At 44.3% G+C, this 20150-nt stretch overlaps 1 protein-coding gene across 1 annotated transcript in view; it reads right to left on the reverse strand.

Annotated features, from left to right (window-relative positions):
* sobpa (sine oculis binding protein homolog (Drosophila) a) overlaps nt 1-16724 on the reverse strand; it is a 29643-nt gene extending 12919 nt beyond the window's left edge. Inside the window, exons 1-5 of the mRNA XM_034525406.1 lie at nt 16625-16724; nt 6790-6910; nt 5899-6108; nt 3075-3226; nt 1509-1532 (exon numbers count right to left, since the gene is read on the reverse strand). Of these exons, the coding sequence (XP_034381297.1) occupies nt 1509-1532; nt 3075-3226; nt 5899-6108; nt 6790-6910; nt 16625-16720 (603 nt within the window). The 5' untranslated portion in view covers nt 16721-16724. The remainder of the gene's footprint in view (nt 1-1508; nt 1533-3074; nt 3227-5898; nt 6109-6789; nt 6911-16624) is intronic.
* Between the last annotated feature and the right edge of the window lie 3426 nt (nt 16725-20150).

Consider the following 20150-nt stretch of genomic DNA (forward strand, 5'->3'; position numbering starts at 1 on the left):
GTGTGATATTCATTTTCTAAAAGCGGCGCGTGATTGTCCCTCTAAATTGGTGCAAACCCATTGATGCCGTTGCGTGACTGTATTTGCACATTAATGTTCTGCAGAGCACTAAAGGTGAATTCACTCGGCCATCTCAACATGAGGTTGGCGCAGGTCACCCGTGGTTACGAGCCTCCAACCGCCATGGAGGCTCTCAGGATGTGACGCGGTCATCACAGCTCAGTGCGTCCCACAAGAGACATACTGCTGTTTCCTCACAAAGAAGTTGGTTGATCGGTAGTACGCATAAGGAGGATGTAGCACATAGCATGCAATTTCGAACGCAGCGCTATTTAGTTCTGTGTGGTTTCACAGAAATATGATGGATGCAGTTAACTCTTTAGCACTGCAGAAAACTGAAGAGAGACATTTTCCCTTCAATTCAAAAATTATATTTTAAGAAGTCCTTAATTACAGGCTACTAATCATGATCTGTTTCGTTTACAGTTATAATTCCAATGTATTGTGTTCAACATGTTTCAACAGGAATTTTGGCAGGAATAATTTTTTTAACTGCATGTGTAACTTAATAAAATGAACATAATTTTGTTTTCTTTTACACCGCGGCTAACATTCGTAGAGCACATAATCAACTATAATTGCATCAAGCACAGTTACTGTAATGAACAAAGTGTGATTAAAACACCCTGACTGTTTGCTAAGTTGAACAATACTATAATTAAACTGTATGAATGTGTGTTAGGAAGGTATATTTCATTGGTTGACTGGCTGTGTGTCAAGGAGAACGATCTTCATCTCCGACCGACATGATCCAGACTTTATACGTAAACTTTAACTGTAGACTCTGGGATTCGTAGCACGGTGCTCTCTTCACATTTAATGTCACGTTAACGGCCTCACAGATTGATCTGTGATTGACATGGAGCTGCCTTGTCAACTGCGTTGCATGTCAAATGGCATACACTCTTATCTACTTTTCTTTTTTCTGACCCCCTCCGAAGCTCAGAGAACAAAATAAAAGCAGTTCAAACGCGGCGTCTTGATCGGATACGAAGCTCCGCAGCTCTCGCAACTGTCACAAACTGTTCTCCCACGAGGATTCAACACATCAGACTTTTCCTTGTCGTCGCCCGGACGAGACAGATCATTTGTCATCATTTCAACATTTAGAACAATGAAATAATAAAGAAAAAAAAAACTACAAAGAAAAACTACAAACGTCTTCTATAAACTTAAATGAGCTCAAATGTCAAGGTAGAAAAATGAAAAACACATAGTATGAGCAACAGTACAGTAGACGCAAGGCTCAGCTTGATTCTCATGCTTTGGGAAAAAAAGTGTCAGAAAAGAAAAGGAAACTGGATATCACTAACTGAAATGAACAGAAAATACTCGAAGTGCACCCCTACGTGTTCCTGCTCCAGTGCAGTGCTTGAAAAGTGATTATGTTTAGATGGATAACTGACTTCAGGACAGACAAGCAGGAGAGTAAAACACGTCATACTCACAGCGTAATTCCTTATATATCCCAGCTTTGGTACAAGAGAGAAAGGAGATTGTTTAACTACAGTCATCGGGGTTGGGGGGGTTGGGGATGAAAACACAATAAAAACTTTGATATTTGCTGTCTTGCATCTGATGCACCACGATGACCAAGACACTTTGAAGTGTTGTGCATTCTATACTTAAAATGTAATTTTTGTTTTAGTTCAAATTACCTTTTGATGTCTGGAGTTAGATTGAGCGCAATAATTACAGAAGTTACAACAGATAAAGCCACTACTCACAGTCATATTAAGACTGTCAACGTGAAAACCTTATTTAGCTCCGTCGGAAGCAGGAGATGGCGTGTGCTTATGAAGAGCTTACCAGATGATGTAACATTTTCTGGCGGCCATATTAAAGGTTTTGTGCTCTTGCCCTAATTACAGAACTCCTGAGCTTTGTTATCCCGACATATTTAATTTCTACTCTCTTTACGGTCATAAGAATGCACACTGCGAAGTACAATGACCATTTCTTTTTGGTGTGTAAATATTGTTGCATCTTAGCTAGTACGCAAGCAGTATCACGTTAGCTAACTGCCAGTCTTGCATATCTTGTGTGCACCTTTAGTATAGATAAGTGTTCACTAAAGTTTGCATCATATGTGGTTGTTCTGCGAAATATTTTCAAAAACAGCTTCTTCTTTTTGTCATGTAATTAAAGCTACAGTTTGTTTGCGTATCAATGCTAAAGAGTTTACTGCCGAAGCTAGCTTAGAAAATAATGTAGCCTTATTGGGCCTTTCAGCCTGGTGTCGTGGGCATTTTTGCTGACTAAGTGTACCGTCTCAAAATGCCAGTGGGACAATTGTTTCCCCTCCACAAAGAGGTGCCAGTAAATAAAGACGGTATAACTAGAAACAGGAAATATCTCTGACACTAACATGGCAACGTGAGGAGAAATAATTTTTGCCTGGGTTGGTAGAATACTGTTTATAAACCAAGTTCTCATGTTCAGTGCAACCATGAGTTAGCTTAGCCAAACTGTTTCATTATTATATTTTAGCTCCCTGACCTAACACTAATTTGCCGGAAGTTAAAGAAATAGTGCGGCGTTATGGGAAATACACTTTTTTTATCAAGGAAAAATGTCACATCAACAGACCAACAAATTGTCTGTTTTTCATTACTGACTGTGTTGTGGCAAATGAGATACGTTGTGTTGATTATGAGCTTTAGCTCTACTACTAGTTCTTATGCTAAGCTAATGTAAGGCGGGTAGGTGTATTTCCCAAACTCTCAAACTATTCCTTTAAATGTTAGAACCTTTACAACTGTACACTATGACATGAGCATGTCATGTCCAATTCATGCTATTCTCAACAACATGGTAACAATAAATTTCCACACAAGTATAAATCACGATATATACACAATAACATCATGCTTGTCAGTCTTATATTCTCCCCCCGGGACCTCACTGATAAAGATCACATGTACTTGCCAGGAGATGTGTAACATACTATAACTGTAAAGTCTGTAAAGATATCATATTCAAATGTCCAGCTGATGACAAGGAAGGGATTGTACCTTGTTTCTCTTGAAATAGGCCCTGCGGCAGGCGGCGAAGCACTTCTCGCTGCAGAAGCTCTTCAGCTCACTCCCCATGCTCAGAGAATAGCGTTTGACGCCAACCTTCTGGCACCAGGCGCACAAGATCTGCACATTGGATGCATCTTCATCTGGGAAAGAAAAGACAAATCAGCGGTGAAAGTGAGTTTCCGGGACATTTGCATAGATGGTCTGACTGTTGTATACGCAAGCAACAACTAAATGCTTTAAACACAAGGACCCAAATGCATTAACTCCAACTGACTCTGCCAGCTGCAGTGACGGGTAAATCTGATCCAGATCGAAGCCACGAAACCACTGTAGCATCCGTAATGAAGGCCTGCCACGAGTAAATGTAGCAGAACCGGATGAGCCGGGGACATGGGCAGATGCCTATTTGTGGCTGTGCTCTGGGGGTGTATTAGAGAACCTGAAGTGGACACAAGGATGTACTTTGATGGTGCTGGAGATGTTCACAGAGGAGGCTGAGACAGTGGGCGTGATCTCCCTGTTACTGTGCATCCTGTGTGAGTGTATCTTCCACACCAGGGCTGTAGAGGATGTTTCAATAATTATCATAGTTTGTGTTCTTACATAAACATCAAAGTACTGACAAGTTACACAACTCTGATCTGAACTGACCTCATCTGAAAGAAACCCCATCCATCCATCCATCCATCTAGCACACAGTTACATTTATTAGAGTGATTATTTGTGATCAGAGCATTTTGAGGGCAGAAAGAAAAAGAAGGGAAAAGGAACCAGAAAGACCAAACAGTGACAAAATAATATATCCATCAGAGAAAAGACTGGACATAAAATGTGGTTTGCGTGGATTAGAAATTAGGATAAACAAGACATTAATAATTGTTTTTTGTTAGGAAAAAAAATCTCAATATAAAAGTAGTACGTTTGAAATAATAATTAGGTAAGAAATAATGTGAAATAAAAGTATGAAATCAGAAAAGAAAGGTGAAATCAAAATGACGAACAGCTCTAAACGGGAGATTTGTGGCTGTTTATTTGTATGTGCCTTTGATTTAGACGCGGCTTCTGTGGCTTCTGTGTGGTCATTGTGGGCAACACATTTTAACACAGCCCCGATGACAGTGAAATGCCTATTCTGTGCTAAACTGTGACTGCTGGTGCTGAGCTGCAGGCTTTTAGTGCCCTCACGGTTGCAATAAGAGAGATCCTCCGAGATTCCCTCCAGTATTCCACAATTATCACATTATGACTGTGCGGGTGTGAGGCCGAAGAAACGCAGGCCCATTAGTCTTTCACCCCCGCTCACCTCCTTATCGCACGCTGGCCAGGCTTTTCACCTCTTGCTGAGCTTAATGGATCTGCGGGGCCATCAGATTTTAAGTAAAGACTAACTCACAATTAAGGGAACAACTCCCGGAGGCCCTAAAGAAAGCTCAGTGAACCCAACATGCATATTTTATGTCTTTCCTCTGCTCTGCTGCTCTATCTCACTCCTTTAGCCTCTCTGCCTTTTTGTGTCCGTCTGGATCGCTGCCCACTGCAGTGATAACCCAAAAAAGAACGCCCAAAATCAAGACATAGTTTCATTCTAGGGTGACTGGGTGGGTGGATCAGAGTTTGAGCATTGCTTGGAATAATAATCTGTGCCACGGCGTAATGAACTGGATCGAAGGCCAACATGAAATCTCAACATCTCTCACAATAGCTCTACATTTTCACACGAGACTTCTTGAGGTGTTTTTTGTTTTTTTTCTCAGCGCCTTCCCATGTCCTGGCATCTCTTAACAAGGCCGTCTCAAAACACTCACATCTGCATAAGGGAGGGGTTGGAGGGGCGACGGACGAGGAGAAGCTGCGAGTAATTATGCAGCCTGCATACTAAATGCCACCATCATTCGCGGTACCTGTACCTCAAAAGGTCCTTTGTCGTATTCTGCGGGGCATATGAATAATTCAGGATATGTGTGTGGGGGGTGGGGGGGGCGAGTTGAAGGGGGTGGCGGCCGAGTGGCGGGTTGATGTTGGGCTTTAAGTGGGACCACACCATCTGTTTCCCAGCCTAGGCAGGGCCAGCGGGGACTCCTCTTGGGTGATGCCAAGGCGGTTTTGCTCCCTCCGCCGGGGCGTACCAACCTCCTGTGCCGCAGCAGACGCAAGGGATAATGAAGCCCTCTGTCTGGCCGAGGAACGCGGACATTTCCTCAGAGAGTTGATGGTGTAATATTGACACTCGGGCAGGTGGAGGAAAACAAGGTGTACAGCAGGTATAGCTAGCTCATTAGTTGCCGGTCGCTGCCTGGTTTGGAGGCTTTTTTTCGGGGGGCCATTGCAAAGACGATGCATAAACATTCGGTTTTCCTGCTTCAAGTGCTGAAGAATCAGCAAGTAGGTTTGTCCTTTCGGCACAATGTAATCTGTCTGGAGAACAGCTGTGGACGGGATCACTGCCAGTTCTTCTAGTTTGGCGTTTTGACTGGAGAAATGACTGTTTGTGTGTGTGCTTTGTGCTTGGCAGTTTGGGCAAATACATCAACGATCTGCCATGAGCTGAAAATGACCTTGATCTCTTTGGAAAGGTAAAATGTAGCCAAGCTAAAATCACACGCATTTTTGTAAGCATAAAACAGTTGAAAATGTATGTATCGGCTCTGGATGTGTACCGCTTTGGGTATTTTAGTCGATTTTTATTGTGTTTTTTGCTGGCAGTCATCACGTTTAAGAGTTTTCCTGACAAACAAGGACTTGCATGTGCCTAAACTACTTTTAATTAATCTGCTGTATGTGTCTTTCCAAAAATGGTGTCAGTGCTCCCTACCTGCAGGGGGCTTGATCAATGGCGGGGGGATCATGGGGACTATGATGGGCAGGTTGCCATGCTCCTTGGTGCTGGGCATGGAGGTGGACGCTGGGGTGGAGGACTCTGTGACTCCGTTCCTGGAGGCTGGCAGAGACTGGGAGCTGTTGGCTCGATCCGGAGAGCCTTCGCTGCTCTCCGTTGAAGTTGGGATTTTTGGCAACAAGTTTTCTAGACAGGGGAAATTGAGCGAAACAAAGCGTTACTGAACAACTGATGAGATACTGTGGAAATTACTGCAAACCCTGCCGTAATGTAACAGCCAAGTAGGCCTTTCTACCATACGGGAGGCACGTGTATGCTTGTTTGCCTTCGGAAAGGTGTATGTTCAAAGCTCCGAAATAGGGACGAAGTAAGCTACAGTGAAAGTTACAGCTGAAATAATCAGTTGACCAAATGTAATGTGAAAGGGGTCACTCGTAGAGATAAACCCACAGAGAGTTTCACCCTGCAGGGTGGAGCCTGTTAGCATCTTTAAGCTCATTATTGTGGTTTTCAAGCCCACAACTTCACACAATTTTCTGACTGAGACCTGCCCACTTGAAACCAGTGAGGAACAAAACAAAAGTATAGAAACCTATCAAGTGTCTTGTAAAAGACAAAGTGTGTTCATGTACAACCTCATTAATTGTGGTAAGAAGCTGTTTCACAATTGTTGTTTTAAGGGCCTTTCACACAAGAACAAAGAGGGGTAATGGTCACGTTATAACGCACAACACGTTTCACCATCCATTCATTGCAGCACACAATCTCACCGTGGATAATGAAGCAGTTGAGTGTTAAATGCTTTACAATAAAATAAATAATAATTTTAAACACCAAAATGGTGTACTGCACAGTACAGTTACATACCTTTGAGGACAGAGATGTGCTGTGGCGTCTCCCCAATCTCCAGGTTGTCAGAGTCCCTCAGTTCCACCTTGTCATAGCCGTACCAGCCCAGCAGCTCGTTCATGGTGCTCTCTGCAAAACTCTGCAACACAGACAGTTGGCTGGTGAGACAAACTTCAACTTCAACACAATTTAAGTTTGTAAAAATGTTGCAACGCAAGCTGCTACTTCTGATAAGAAGTAATTGAGTAAACATTTAGTATGAAATTGAAGGTGATTTTCTTTCTTCTTCTATGATATACTGTGTACCCGGGCAAACATCTTGACATTTGGAAAACAGGATGAGGATGAATGAGACTTGAGGTCACTTGTTATAAAAGCAACAGTCTGCTACTTTCGTTGGATTCGCTGGACTTCCCCTGAGAACTTGACTGTGAGACCAGTTCCTTATATTGGCCCACAGCACCGCATATCACAACTCATCAGGCTAAGATATTGCGATCCCATTTGAATTTCACATAAACCACAAGGTAGGTTTTGTTGTTCCCCTCCGGGTCTTCTTCTCCATAAGTGCAGGTCAAACTAATTAGTGTTGACTATGTCCAAGTGCTGGACAGTCAAACTAACGGACTGATGATAACCTCATCACGGCACACAAACCAGCAGAGAGAACTTATCACTGCACCGACAGCAGAGATGAGGGTGTAACTTGCGTGTTCTTAAAGCTCCCTCCTTTCTCTTCTCTGATAGGCTGAAAATGTTGTCTCTTCTGTCAAAAATAGCACAGGGGTTAAGTGGACCACGGGGACCACTGATTCATGGGGCCCCCGAAGCTAAGGAATCCAACAACAACATGCCAAGGACCGTACAGGTTTTTTCTGTCATGGCTGCCGTTCAATTATACTATACTTTTGTTTAGTGTGAAAAGAGATGTTATATTTATTTATGATGACTAATTTTGATTTGATTTGATTTGTTCATTCTTCCACGGAAGAAGCCAACTTACAGTGCAATATGTTAAAAAACTAGCAGCGGTAGGTCTTCTTTTTTGAGACCGCACCAAAAGACGAATAAATGGCGCGGTTGTATGTGCCGTTTCCCCTTGTTTGCAGACTTTATGCTAAGCTAAGCTGATGCTAAGGCTGGCTTTAGCTTTATATTGAGTGCACAGCGTGGCATCGATGTGCTCATCTGTGTCTCAGGTCGAGAAAGCCAATACGCATTTTTCCCAAAACGTTGAGTTATTCCTGTAAGGGATTTTTAAAAAGATTAACTGGTTAAATATGAGAGCAGCTGAGTAGGTAAATGCCCTATATCACTGATAACAACTGTGTATTTCAGAGCACTAATCCATCTCTGTGAAACAAACAATAATGGCACAGTGAAAAACACTAATATAGAGTGAAACAGCACTGAGCAGTAAATAACACTTCCCAGTCCACAGCCTCCCAATATGCTTTGAGTAAGTCCCGACACCAGCGGCACAACGAAGCAGTGTGCTATGCAGACAGTTAGTGCAGCTATACAAAAATAAACACACCTAATCTATGCAGGTGACACATTAAAGTATTTCTTCCACAACAGCCTCCAGCGACACAGTCAATAACACACTCAAAACTAAAAAAACATAACGCTAATGCACACAGCCCATTATCACCATCTACCTCTCAGCTGGAATATTCCCAGAAGCGTCTATTCACTGAACCCAAAACTGTGGTAAATGGTTCAGCTCCTGTTTGACTCAAACATCATAGATGGAAATGGGCTTCCTCGAAACAAATGACAGCAGGGACGAATCCGCTGTAATTACAAAATATTAGTCACAGGTCACTAATCTATCGGCTTAGACGGAACACTGGTCCTCGGCGCTGTAAATGATGCTTCCTACATATCACTGCTGAATAGTATATTCATCTTATAATGAGAAACACATTAAGCTCAATTTTCTTTTACTCAATTAGCCTCAGGTACTTTTAATTTGGTGCGCAACGACAGCTTCTAGAATCGCTTTACAAGGCATGCAAGGGCAAAACACAGTGCGTTGTCACGGTGATGAGCCGCCTTGTCTTGCCATTGGTGGTCTTGCTCCAGATCGACTTGACAAGACTCAAGTGAGTTCATTATCATACAGCCAGTCCAACTTTGTGCATTATCTCACCGGGGCAGCAGCTGAGACTCATCAGTCTACACTAAGCAGCTAAATGTCAAACAACTCGCGTCGATATGTCAGAGCCACACGCGGCACATCCGCCTCTTGGCTGATCTGAATTGAACGGCAAAATACAGACGTGTATACATCCACAGGTGAGAAGAGAACATCTGCAGTTGTAGTCTTCAAAACGTTGCTACGATCTGAGAGGAAACAGGGGCAAAAAAAAGCTAATTCAGATCGGGTACCCAAATAAACGCAAAAGATAAACGCTATCTCAGAGGGATGTCTGATTTGACAGGAAGGAAGTCGGAAGCCGAGACTCACGCTGAGACATCACAGTGTGAACTTTAAAGGTGGGCACTGGTCAACTTTGCATGTTGGCAGAGCAAGTTTGCAAAAAAACTATAGGATGAGTTGATTTTCATGCCAACTTCATGTCTATCAAGAAGGCCGGAGGGTGGGAGCGAGAGAGAGAGAGAGAGAGAGAGAGAGAGAGAGAGAGAGAGAGAAGTTCTCACTGCAGATTTCTCTAGAGTGTGCACGCGTTGCAGGAGGCCGGGCTAAAGTATTGATTTGTGATTTCCTGTGGGTGGGAAAAGTGACCGTGTTTGCAACCGGAATTTCATTTGGGCAAATAAAGTGAAACTACGAGGTCTCAGTGGAGATGGCTTTGGTGGGTTTCTTTTCACAATAAAATACCTTATGCAACTTAACAAAACAAAAAAATGCATCTGTCAAACACGCAGCATGTCTGAGTCCACAGTTGGGCCACTGACTCAATTACTTGATACAAATTAAATTAACGGAGCGCCACACACTCACACACACTGACACACAGACACTTGTTTAGACAGAGGCAGAAGTATCTCTTTGCATATTTGAGACTCTGCGCCACAGCAGAGGAGCCCCCTGCCTCATCGGCAGCATTCCCTTTCGCTTCGAAGCATTTGGGAGAGGAACTCATGATGGGCTGTATTCGTAGACCTCAGAGATGTGGCACTGCTCTCCCCACCTGGTCGCAGGCAATTATTGATGAAGAATGACAGGAGTTATTGATTTGCCTGTTATGAAATACCACTGTGTTGGGCAGAGGTGGCGCAAAAAATGAAAGGCACGGGTCGAGTAGATCGCAGGTGAAGTCCAAGCACCGTGCTGCTGTTGTTGCGTGAACCTCTGGAACTCCGCATCCAACAATTGTGAGCGTTTGCAGCGATTATTTAAAGTATTTAAAGTCTAATCAAAACACACTTACAATTCATTTTTTGTTTTTTTAAATTTTTTTGTCACAGAGATTTTAAAAAGATGCTGGTTAGAGCGGCTTGAAAGACGTCTGCTAATGAGGACAGCTCATGTTTGCTCATGTGACAGCACTGCCTTGAACAATGCTGAGTGACAGCGATGCTCACTCCGCCTGGAGGTTCCTGGAAGTCGGATTTAGCACCACGTCCTGAGCAGAGCTAAAGTTAGTTCCTGACAGCTCGTTGTGTTTTCACCCATGGAGACGCCCGAGCGTCTCCATGGCAGTTCGATTCCTGTCGATGCTGTGTGGCATTTGCAATTTCTTTCCCGTATTCACCAAGGTTTCCTCCTAAGTTTCACACACGTGCATGTCAGATACAGCAAATAGCCCACAGCTGTGAATACAAGTGGCCCGATTGGGGTGTTTTCTAGCCTAACACATTGCGTTCCTTTCTCACAGAATTCTTAAATGAATCAATCGGGTAAAGAAACTGTATGATATCCAAACTGAGAAGCCGAAAATCCTTCATAAGCTTTCTAATACGTTCACTGTTCTCAAGAAACTGACCCAAAATGTCACAGTGCTCTGACAGACTGCAGAGTGCAAACGCATGGCAAGCACAACTGCCAGGGTAAAAACCTCCAGAGGAAAAATCCTCCCTTTGAATAAATGAGTTGGAGCACAACAAAGACCGAGTGGACTGCCGAGCAAATCGGATGGAGCTGTAAGATAACCACCTCGCGGGAAACAAAAAAAAAAAACACAGCATCTCTCTGTGTCTCCCGTTCCTTCCTACCAAACTGTCCTCTGTGTCACCCTACTACTTTGAGAAAGTGGGAGTGATATTAAGAGTGGAATCTAATCCCAGCTGGCGGCTCATCAAAGCAGGCGGCACCGGCTCTGGCTTTGGGTGAGCTGGGGAGGAAGAGGCGTTAGAAGCACATGGGTCAGCTACAGATGTCTATATGTTACACCAGATCTATAGCCCTTTTATCAGCTTTCGTTCTTCCCAAGGTTTTCTAAGAGCCTCGGAACAGAACAGAGGTTGTGCGACTGCAAGTTTGGTTTCTGTTTTCAAGCTGCCAGACATTCGAAAAGATTTGTAAAGTTTATTTTTCTGAAATGCATGGCCCTGAGATGGGGACTTCATTTGGTCTGTCCAGCTGCCCTAATTATGTCGTTGACCTTTTGTCAAAATTTCCCCTTGATCAAAGTTGTGGTCCATGCCAGGGTTACAGTATCTCAAAAACCACAATGCAGGGGCTCCAAAATATATTATGGTCACCGAAGAATGAATATATTCCTCAATCATCAATACACGTCTTACTTTGGAACAAGCATCAGATCAATATGTACACAATAAATACACAAATCTGATAGACAGATTGCCACTATTATTTAGCTCATTCATGCTGCCAAGAGGGCAATGTTGTAATGCTTTCTCCCAACATAAGCGATCTAACGTTATGTGTTTGGTTCTGTTGTGTATCAGTATCAGCCGTTAGCTATTAGATCTGTTAGCTGTATCAACCGTTAGCTATTTGATCTGTTAGCTGATTCAGCCATTAGCTCTGTTAGCTGTATGAGCTGTTAGCTATGTTAGCTATAATAGCCATTAGCTATTAGCTATGTTAGCTGTATGAGCTGTTAGCTATTAGCTCTGTTAGCTGTATCAGCCGTCAGCTATTAGCTCCGTTAGCTGTATCAGCTGTTAGCTATTAGCTCGGTTAGCTGTATCAGTCGTTAGCTCTATTAGCTGTATCAGCCGTTAGTTATTAGCTACATTAGCTGTATCAGTCGTTAGCATTAGCTGTGTTAGCTATATCAGCAGTTAGCTATTAGCTCTATTAGCTGTATCAGCCGTTAGCTATTAGCTCTGTTAGCTGTATGAGCCGTTAGCTATTAGCTCTGTTAGCAGTATCAGTCGTTAGCTATTAGCTCTGTTATGTATACATTTTTCTGCCGGGTTAATGACTATGAAAATGAAATAATGGTTTTATCAAACATAAAGTTTAGTTCTATGCGCTACCAGTCCCAGCTGTGGAGACATTGGTACAGCTGTCTATTTATAAGGCATTCGTAGTTCTATGTATTTTACTTGTGATTTTGTATGTATTTTATTCTATTTAATGGTTTGTACTATCTGGACCTTGAGTCTGAAATAAAAGTTTGATTGTTTGATTGATTGATTGATTATCTCTGTCAGCGGTTAGCTATTAGCTCTGTTAGCCAAACACACTATGTTGGATTCTGCTGCTCACTAGCTGCAAAAAGCTAACTAGCTCGCCTCCTACCAGCATGAGAAGACACGCTCTGTTGTAGCCTACCATTGTAGCCAGCACTCGGTTCATTTGCTCAGCGCTTAATGGAAACTCGACAGAAACAAAACAAAGCCTTTTCTACAATTGCTAGCCTGGGTTTGGTCAAAATAAACCCTTAATTCATCAAGTTATATGTGAAACTATGTCGGTTGTACACGCTCATTCTAAAAGCAAACCATTACCTTTTCTAAATGGAATAGTAGAGCGTTGTGAATATTCTCAACGGTTTACTCGCGTGAGTTTACTTGCCCGTCAAGTTGTGGTTTATTCGCACCATTCGCGTCTTTCGCTTCATTCGCGCCTTAGAGGGGGCGTGGCTTATCTCCGTGGCTTTACTCCTGGAAACAGTTATCATATCATTTACAGGCTCAACAATTCTCGTCATTCACAACCATTCACATCTGTGCATTGACTTTGCATGGGATCTACTCACGCGAAAAATACGCAACGCTTTTTGTGTGAACGCAGCATAAGACATTATTGAATTAGGCCATTTCTTATCTAGTTGACACAATGTCAGATTAAAAGCTGGCTCAGCATGTTGAAAGGTGTTTTTTTATATTTCAACCACCCCATATGTGATTATTGGATTGCAATAGCTTGGTGCACCTCATACGCTGGCATCTCGACGTGCACACAGTACACAATGTTTTATGATCATTGTGTACAATTAAGGCTATTTGAGTTTTGAAGTGGCTCTGCCTCTGTTAAGTTAGACCTTCTGATATGAGTTAAAGACTAGATGGTGGTTTCACAGTTAGGGATGTACTCATGATACTTTCCCCACAGATTCACAAGCTGGCACCTCCCTGCCATGTACTGAGCGGTGGATAACGATAAAAATACATTTAAACCCTCCACAGTCGTCCCCTTGTTTCCCTCCAGTAAGACCCAGTCGTGGCCAGTAGGGCTTGTGGTAATGATGATGGCGGGAATTGGATAGCCTGCGTGTATAAACCAGAGCAGGTCACTGTACACCGTGATAAAATTCCCAAATCAACGCGCCAAGTTTCCCTTCGCCTCCTCCGCCTCCTCTTCCTCCACTTCTCCACTTTTCCACTCCCCTGCTCCCTCTCTCCTCCTCTGCCTCTCCCTCTCCTCTGCTTTCATTTCCCTCTACTTTCCTTGATATCCGATCCAGCGGAGAGACACTCAGGTTACAGTTTTTACAGCTTAGGCAGCCCAGCGCTGTATACATTCCTTTCTCCACTGTTTCTTACCCCACTCTCTCCAACCTCTCATATCCCCTCCAATGCCCACTCCTCCTTGCCCTTGATTACTCACCGGGGCTTATTTTACCGTGGCACACATTAAGCAGCTAGATGAAGGAAACACTGTCAGACTGTTTGGTTTTGCAGAGTATGATCTCCTCACAAGGGCACATTGTGTGTTGTTGATTTTTTGTTGGGAGGCCTGCATTATTGAAGATGAGAGAGGGGAACAAACTGGGTCATTTTGTTCTGAATTGAATCGAAGAAGTTTTCTACAGAAAATCAATACGTTAAACTTCACATGCTGGCTTTCCTGCAGGGCTATTATCATACAACCATGTTAAGCTGCTGCACGTCTGCAGCTCGTAATGCTGGGTCCGGGTTTACAGTCTGATCCGTATCCAGGTGTAATGTTAGAACATAACCAACCAGCCATGTTACACCATATCAGATACAGATGTATATGTTGAACATCATTCAACTTATCAACTCCCATAATGATAACAGTGAAGGTGTTGAGCGAAAGACACTGCAGGTACAGTTCCATTACCTTCTATCCCTGTGGATCAGTGTTTTCCTAAATTAAATCTGGAGACAGCCGCATGTGTGTGAGAATGTGTGTGTGTGTGTGTGTGTGTGTGTGTGTGTGTGTGTGTGTGTGTGCGTGCGTGCGTGCAATAGGAGATGAAATTCAAGGTTGCGTAATGAGCTATACAATCGAACTTGTTTAGCCTTTGAAAGTGTTTTGACACCTTAACCACATCTACTGCTCCGTTCAGCAAAGCTTCCCCTGGTATTGAGGGGGGATACTGGAGTTGCCATGGGAGAGTGGTGTTTTGCACCGTATCTGCTGTTAAAAATAATAATTCCACAATTTGCTATTTGCTCAGTCTGATTCACTGAACCTAAATGCTGACCCCCCCCCCCCCCCCACACACACACACACACACACACACACACACACACACACACACACACACACACACACTTCGGATCATGTCATCCATCAACTGCAAAGACCGGCTATACCTTCAAAATAGAACGTCATGTCTGACCGTTGACTGACATCCTGTAATTACTCGGCCAATCTGATAAATTACAAGAGGGGACATTACATTCTTTTGCTCCCCGGCTGTAATGACACAAATGACCAAATAAAACCTGGATGGACCGCACTTCAGTGTGCCTAAATGGCGCTCATAAAGATTTCATCCATTCTAAATGCTCCACTGAGACTACCTCAAATGCTCCCCTGATAGGAAATAAGGAAATGTCTCAATGGAGAGACCCTGTCTGACTGACAACCCCCCCCCCCCCCCCCCCCCCGCCCCGCCCCCCCCCCCCCCCTCACACACATCCATTTCCCTCCCTCACAACAGGAGGAAGGGTTAGCTGCATTTATTCTCAAACAAAATTATTTTATCAAGAAATAAAATGTATACTGCAGCCAAACTGTTATTCTGCCAAATGGAATAAAAAGCCTTCTCTCTTGATGCATTTTTAATAAATGAGCAAGGACAACTCTGAATGAAGCCGCAAATAAGTGACACGCTCAAGGAAAATACCTCACAGACAGTACTGTATTCCAATAGGCTACATTATCACATCCCCTTCCTTCTTGCCCTATGATAATCACCAACAAAGCATCTGGACTGTCATTCATAGAATTAACATCATTGTATTCTTCAAGAGAGAAGAAGCGGTGACACGTGAACGCGGCTGGAATTGACACCAAAAATCACTCTTTATTTTTGCCATCACCCTCGCTACTCCTCTGACAGCCTTAAAATAATAATAACCATAATAATAATTTCCACAATTATCCCCGATGTGATCACCTGCATATCCGCGCATAACAGCGGAGCCCCGGGTGCAAATATGTGTCTCCAGCCAAATGTGTATACAAACAATGAAGAGATGCAGACAAAGCGGACACACAGCCCTGCCTCTCTCTCTCTCTCTCTCTCTCTCCCACACACACACACACACACACACACACACACACACACACACACACACACACACGCACACACACAGATGTCAGGAACACTTTCTTTCTCCTCAAGGAGCCGCGCGGAGCACGGGGCTCAAATAGCATAACGTGCTTCGAGCAACATAAAAAAAGAAGAAAGGAATAGAAACAACGTGTGGGGTGAATATTGGGGGGAAGATCCGCTGCAGGCCGAACACAGGAGACAATGTGCTCCTTGTCGAGTGCATAAAGCTCACAGAGGCACATCTGGATCACACGCCTCTGGGCAGCTGGGCAGCACACACACACCTACACACACACACACACACACACACACAGCTCGACTCAAGGCAAACCCACGCAGTCGGACCCACAAAAAAAAGCATCGTGGACACGCGAGTGTCACCCCCCATCGATTCGCACCAATTATGCACATCGGCTGCCCTCCGTTGCGCCGTATAGTTCCAGCATATTAATTGTAAGAGTAGAGGCACTGTTGACGCCTTCACTGACGCACTGGGTTTTCCGTTTACTCCGGGCAAGCCATGAAAAGGCAGGGTCAACGCAAACAAGGCGAAATGATGACACGAGGCGACAGGGAACGTGCGCTGGAGCCCTCACCGATTCCAAACTTACTCCAGCAGCAGTGAATGGGTGCCGCATCCATTGTGCGAGGCGGTACAGTGGCAGGGTGCGCTGCCTGGGCTGCCGTTCAGCGTGGACAATAGTATTTGTATTAAAAATAATTAAATGGAAAAAACATAAATCAAAGTTTGCAGCTATCATGCAGCCAATTTCACTTGAGTGTATCGCCTATTTCCACTGGAGACGCCCGGTGTGGTGCCTCCACGGACATGCATGCTCCTCACAAGCACTCTGCCTCCACGCGTAATCACATGCAAGTGGGCAACAGACCCCCTGTTTGGGGTTCTTTTTTGTAATTTTTTGTAATTTTTTTACCTTCATCTCTTCATTTATTTCCCTTTTCACCGGGTGAGCTGGTTTTCGGCTTCTTTTATTTTCCGGAGGTCTGCCCTCTTTTTCCATCTCTGCCATGTTTTCTCTGAGATACTTCTGTCAATATTTGCGGTGAGGAGGGGTGAGAGAGAGGGTGAGAGAGAGAGAGAGAGAGAGAGAGCGAGAGCAGAGAGAGAGAGAGAGAGAGCGTGAAACAGCCGCGGCTGTTTACAGTCGCCAGACGGCGGATGTCTTGCAGCTTCTCAGCGGCCCGTGTGTCGCTGGTGATGCCGCTGAGGGCTTGCGGTGACCGGCTAAGTCAGCCATCTTCTGCCCGTATCCTCCGCGGTCCGTGCACCAGTGGCGAGCCGCCTCTGTGAGTCAAAGGAGAGGTTGAGTGAGTGTGAGGAGGAGGAGGGGGGGGGGGGGGGGGGGGGGGGGGGGGCAAAACGAGACAGGGGGAGGGGCGTGCGCTGAAACATTATATGACGCGGTGATGATCAGAGGTGGGCTATTTCTTCTCGCTTTCCCCGTGGAGCGCAATCAGCGCGGTCACATCTACTTAGCGCTGCGCTGCTCGCGCACGGTGACAGGCTGCAAGCAGCAAACAGGTGCCCACACACGAGCACACGCTCGCCCGGCCCCACGTTGTTCCTGAAGTGGAGTCTCACAACCTACACGGTGTTTGGTCAGTATGCAATTATGGTCTTTCTAACGTGTTACAGACTTCACTGCTTTTGTCACTGAATTCAATTAAATTCAGTTTATTTTGTATAGCCCAATATCACAAATTACAAATGTGCCTCAGAGGGCTTTACAATCCATACACATACGACATCCCTGTCCCAGGACCTCACATCGGATCAGGAAAAACTCCCCAAAAACTCGAGTCGGGAAGTTCCAGTGCGTGTAGGTCAATGATCATAACAGGTCTCCCTTTTCCCCTCTGTCATTCTTTACCAGATCAGCTGTGCAGATAGTGCCTTGCTCAGAGACACCTCGGTCAATCGGAAGGATGCTGCAGAGAGTTTAAAACCACGGCTTGGTTTGTCTTGCGAGGTTCAATGTGCATTTGTCATTGTACAAAACAGAGTTGCAGAAAGAAATGCAGTTGTACAGAGTTACATTTTGATCCACATAAGAAAAACTAAAGTATTTATTATAGATTGAAGGGTGAGGAGTCTGCCGGCCTGGGGAAAGAAACTGCTCTGTGGTCTGGTGGCACGCCAGCAGATACTTCTGTATATCTCTGGGTTCGGTTTTGTCTTTTAAAGTCCTTCGGGCTCTTTGCTCTTGTCACCGATGGGTGATGTATTGGTCCTGTCCTGGGCTGTGTACCTCCCAAATGCCAATTCGTAATGTTTCCAGATGCTTTACATTACCCCTTTGTAGAAGTTTAAAAAAAAAAGGTATTTCCCTCTTGCATTTCCTAAAGGAATACAGACGTTTTTGTGGGGACCATGTCAACGAGAAACATTATAGTGGAAAGTCCTGAGCATCCGGAGCAGGTGCATGATGTTGGCAGTCTTCTCAACTGAGAAAAAAGCAATCCGAATAGAAGTGCAGCCTAAAACAAACCCTTCATCAAGGTCCAACACTCTCAAGGCCAAAGGAAACTTGTGATGTTTAAATGGAGTTCCATTTGGCCTTCAGTGTTGCTTCCTCACCGCCAGGTTAACCTGTTCTTTTAGTAACAAAGTGCATGGCGCAAATGAGCCTCTGTTTTCATTTTGATGCCCTGCTTTCATATAAAACATGCCCTTGTGAAATATATTTTGTTCAGTTATTGGAGTGGTAGGAGATGAGGACAATTATAACCTTGGGTCTACCATACATTCTCAGGTGATAGGGCAAATACCGGAACGTGGCAGTCCATCTGTTCCTTTTTAGTGGGTCATTTAAATACACAGTTGGTGTATTTTTTATTGTATATGGTCTTTATTTATCACAGCCTGCACGTGTCTCACATGGAAAACAACCGGATGTATGCGTTTTTACACAGGAGCCACTTCAGCAACAAAGCAGGTTGGTAACATCACAAAACGACATGCCTTGAGGTGAACTCAATGGTCAATGGTCCTGGTTTTGTGCATGCCAGTTCCCTATATCGTGTCATCCTTGCACATGTAATGGAACAGGAGCATCGTTCACCAAATGCTGCCCTTCTTCATGCCATGACAAGTAAAAAGAAAAAAGTCCAATGCACATAAACGGTTTACATCCTCATGTTTGAAATACATGCGTTCAGATGTATGTTGTTGTACGGCTATCTTAATGTGCTTTTGGACATGCTTTGACAACGCTGCTTTGACAGGGCTCAGGATGTTTTACAGTGGGTTTCCTCAGCTGGAGGCCACTGAGTTACTGTAACCAAAAAGAGAAACAGGGTCATCACTGGCATATGGAACAGTTACAGATCCCCTTTATATGTGTTTTTTGCTACATGCATGAATTTACCTGTTTCATGTGTGCTACAGGCTATCACAGAGTTACAATGAGTTGGCAGGTGGAAAGCCACTGAGGGTGTCTGGGGAGGAGGGATATAGGAGGGAGAGAGGATGGGGAGATGTGGATGGGTGGTGGTGGTGGTGGTGGTGGTGGGGGGGGGGGGGTGCTGCTCATGGCATTGTGACACCCATTTGAGCCGGAAAATCGGCAGGGAAAAACGGGATCTGGGAACAGTGATGCGGGGTCAGGGGGGAGATGAGTGGCGCGCGTTACAATGCGGATCCTGCCATGCTTCGCGAAACCAAGACGCAGCCACAGCAGCTCGGCTGAGCGTAATGCGACTGTAATGCTCCCGGTGGCACACCGTGCAGTAATTGGGGGGGGGGGGGGGGGGGGGGGGGGGGGGGGGGATTCTGGTGCAATTTTGTTTTGTGCTAGACAGCTGAAAATTCTTCTGACATATATTTAAAAAAACAAACACAAGTGCAGCTCTTGATGGGAAATAAAGTGTGCATGTGAGTTGTGCTCGACAGACGCTCTCTCGCTGTCGGGGCATTTCCCTGTCGTACTGTGGAACTGTTAGATTATATTTCATGAACTGAAACATGAGGGGTGTTTTTTTTCACAATTTAAACACCTTGGTGTAAGTGAGTAGTTTCTTTTCTTTTTTCCATCTGGTATTTGTGGATTTGTGGTTTGCTCGACGACGTTGGGAACACATACCGAGATGGGACAGAATTAAGACGGATTTGATCCAAACGTGTTCCCATGGCGTAAAGTCTCAGTCAGCAGGTTCTCGTTTTGCAGTAATCTGACTTAATATATAAAGCATGCACATACCATTTCACTGATGTTTCAGTGCCAATTAAATGAGGAGGCAAACTGTGAGGCAGCATTGCCGCTTAATATATAAAAAAAGAAGCAGAGGAAGAATCTGTTTAGTTATAATTCCTGGCCTCTTTTTAATGAAATCGTTCCCATTTTGTTGATTCATTCACGGGCACAAATCAAAAAATTAAATAATTTGACACCGCACAAGGCCGAGTCATTCATTTCATCCGTCCACCTGCTGAAAGCATCC

The sequence above is a fragment of the Cyclopterus lumpus genome, chromosome 22 (genome assembly GCF_009769545.1).
Source record: "Cyclopterus lumpus isolate fCycLum1 chromosome 22, fCycLum1.pri, whole genome shotgun sequence".
In the NCBI taxonomy this organism is placed as follows: domain Eukaryota; kingdom Metazoa; phylum Chordata; class Actinopteri; order Perciformes; family Cyclopteridae; genus Cyclopterus; species Cyclopterus lumpus.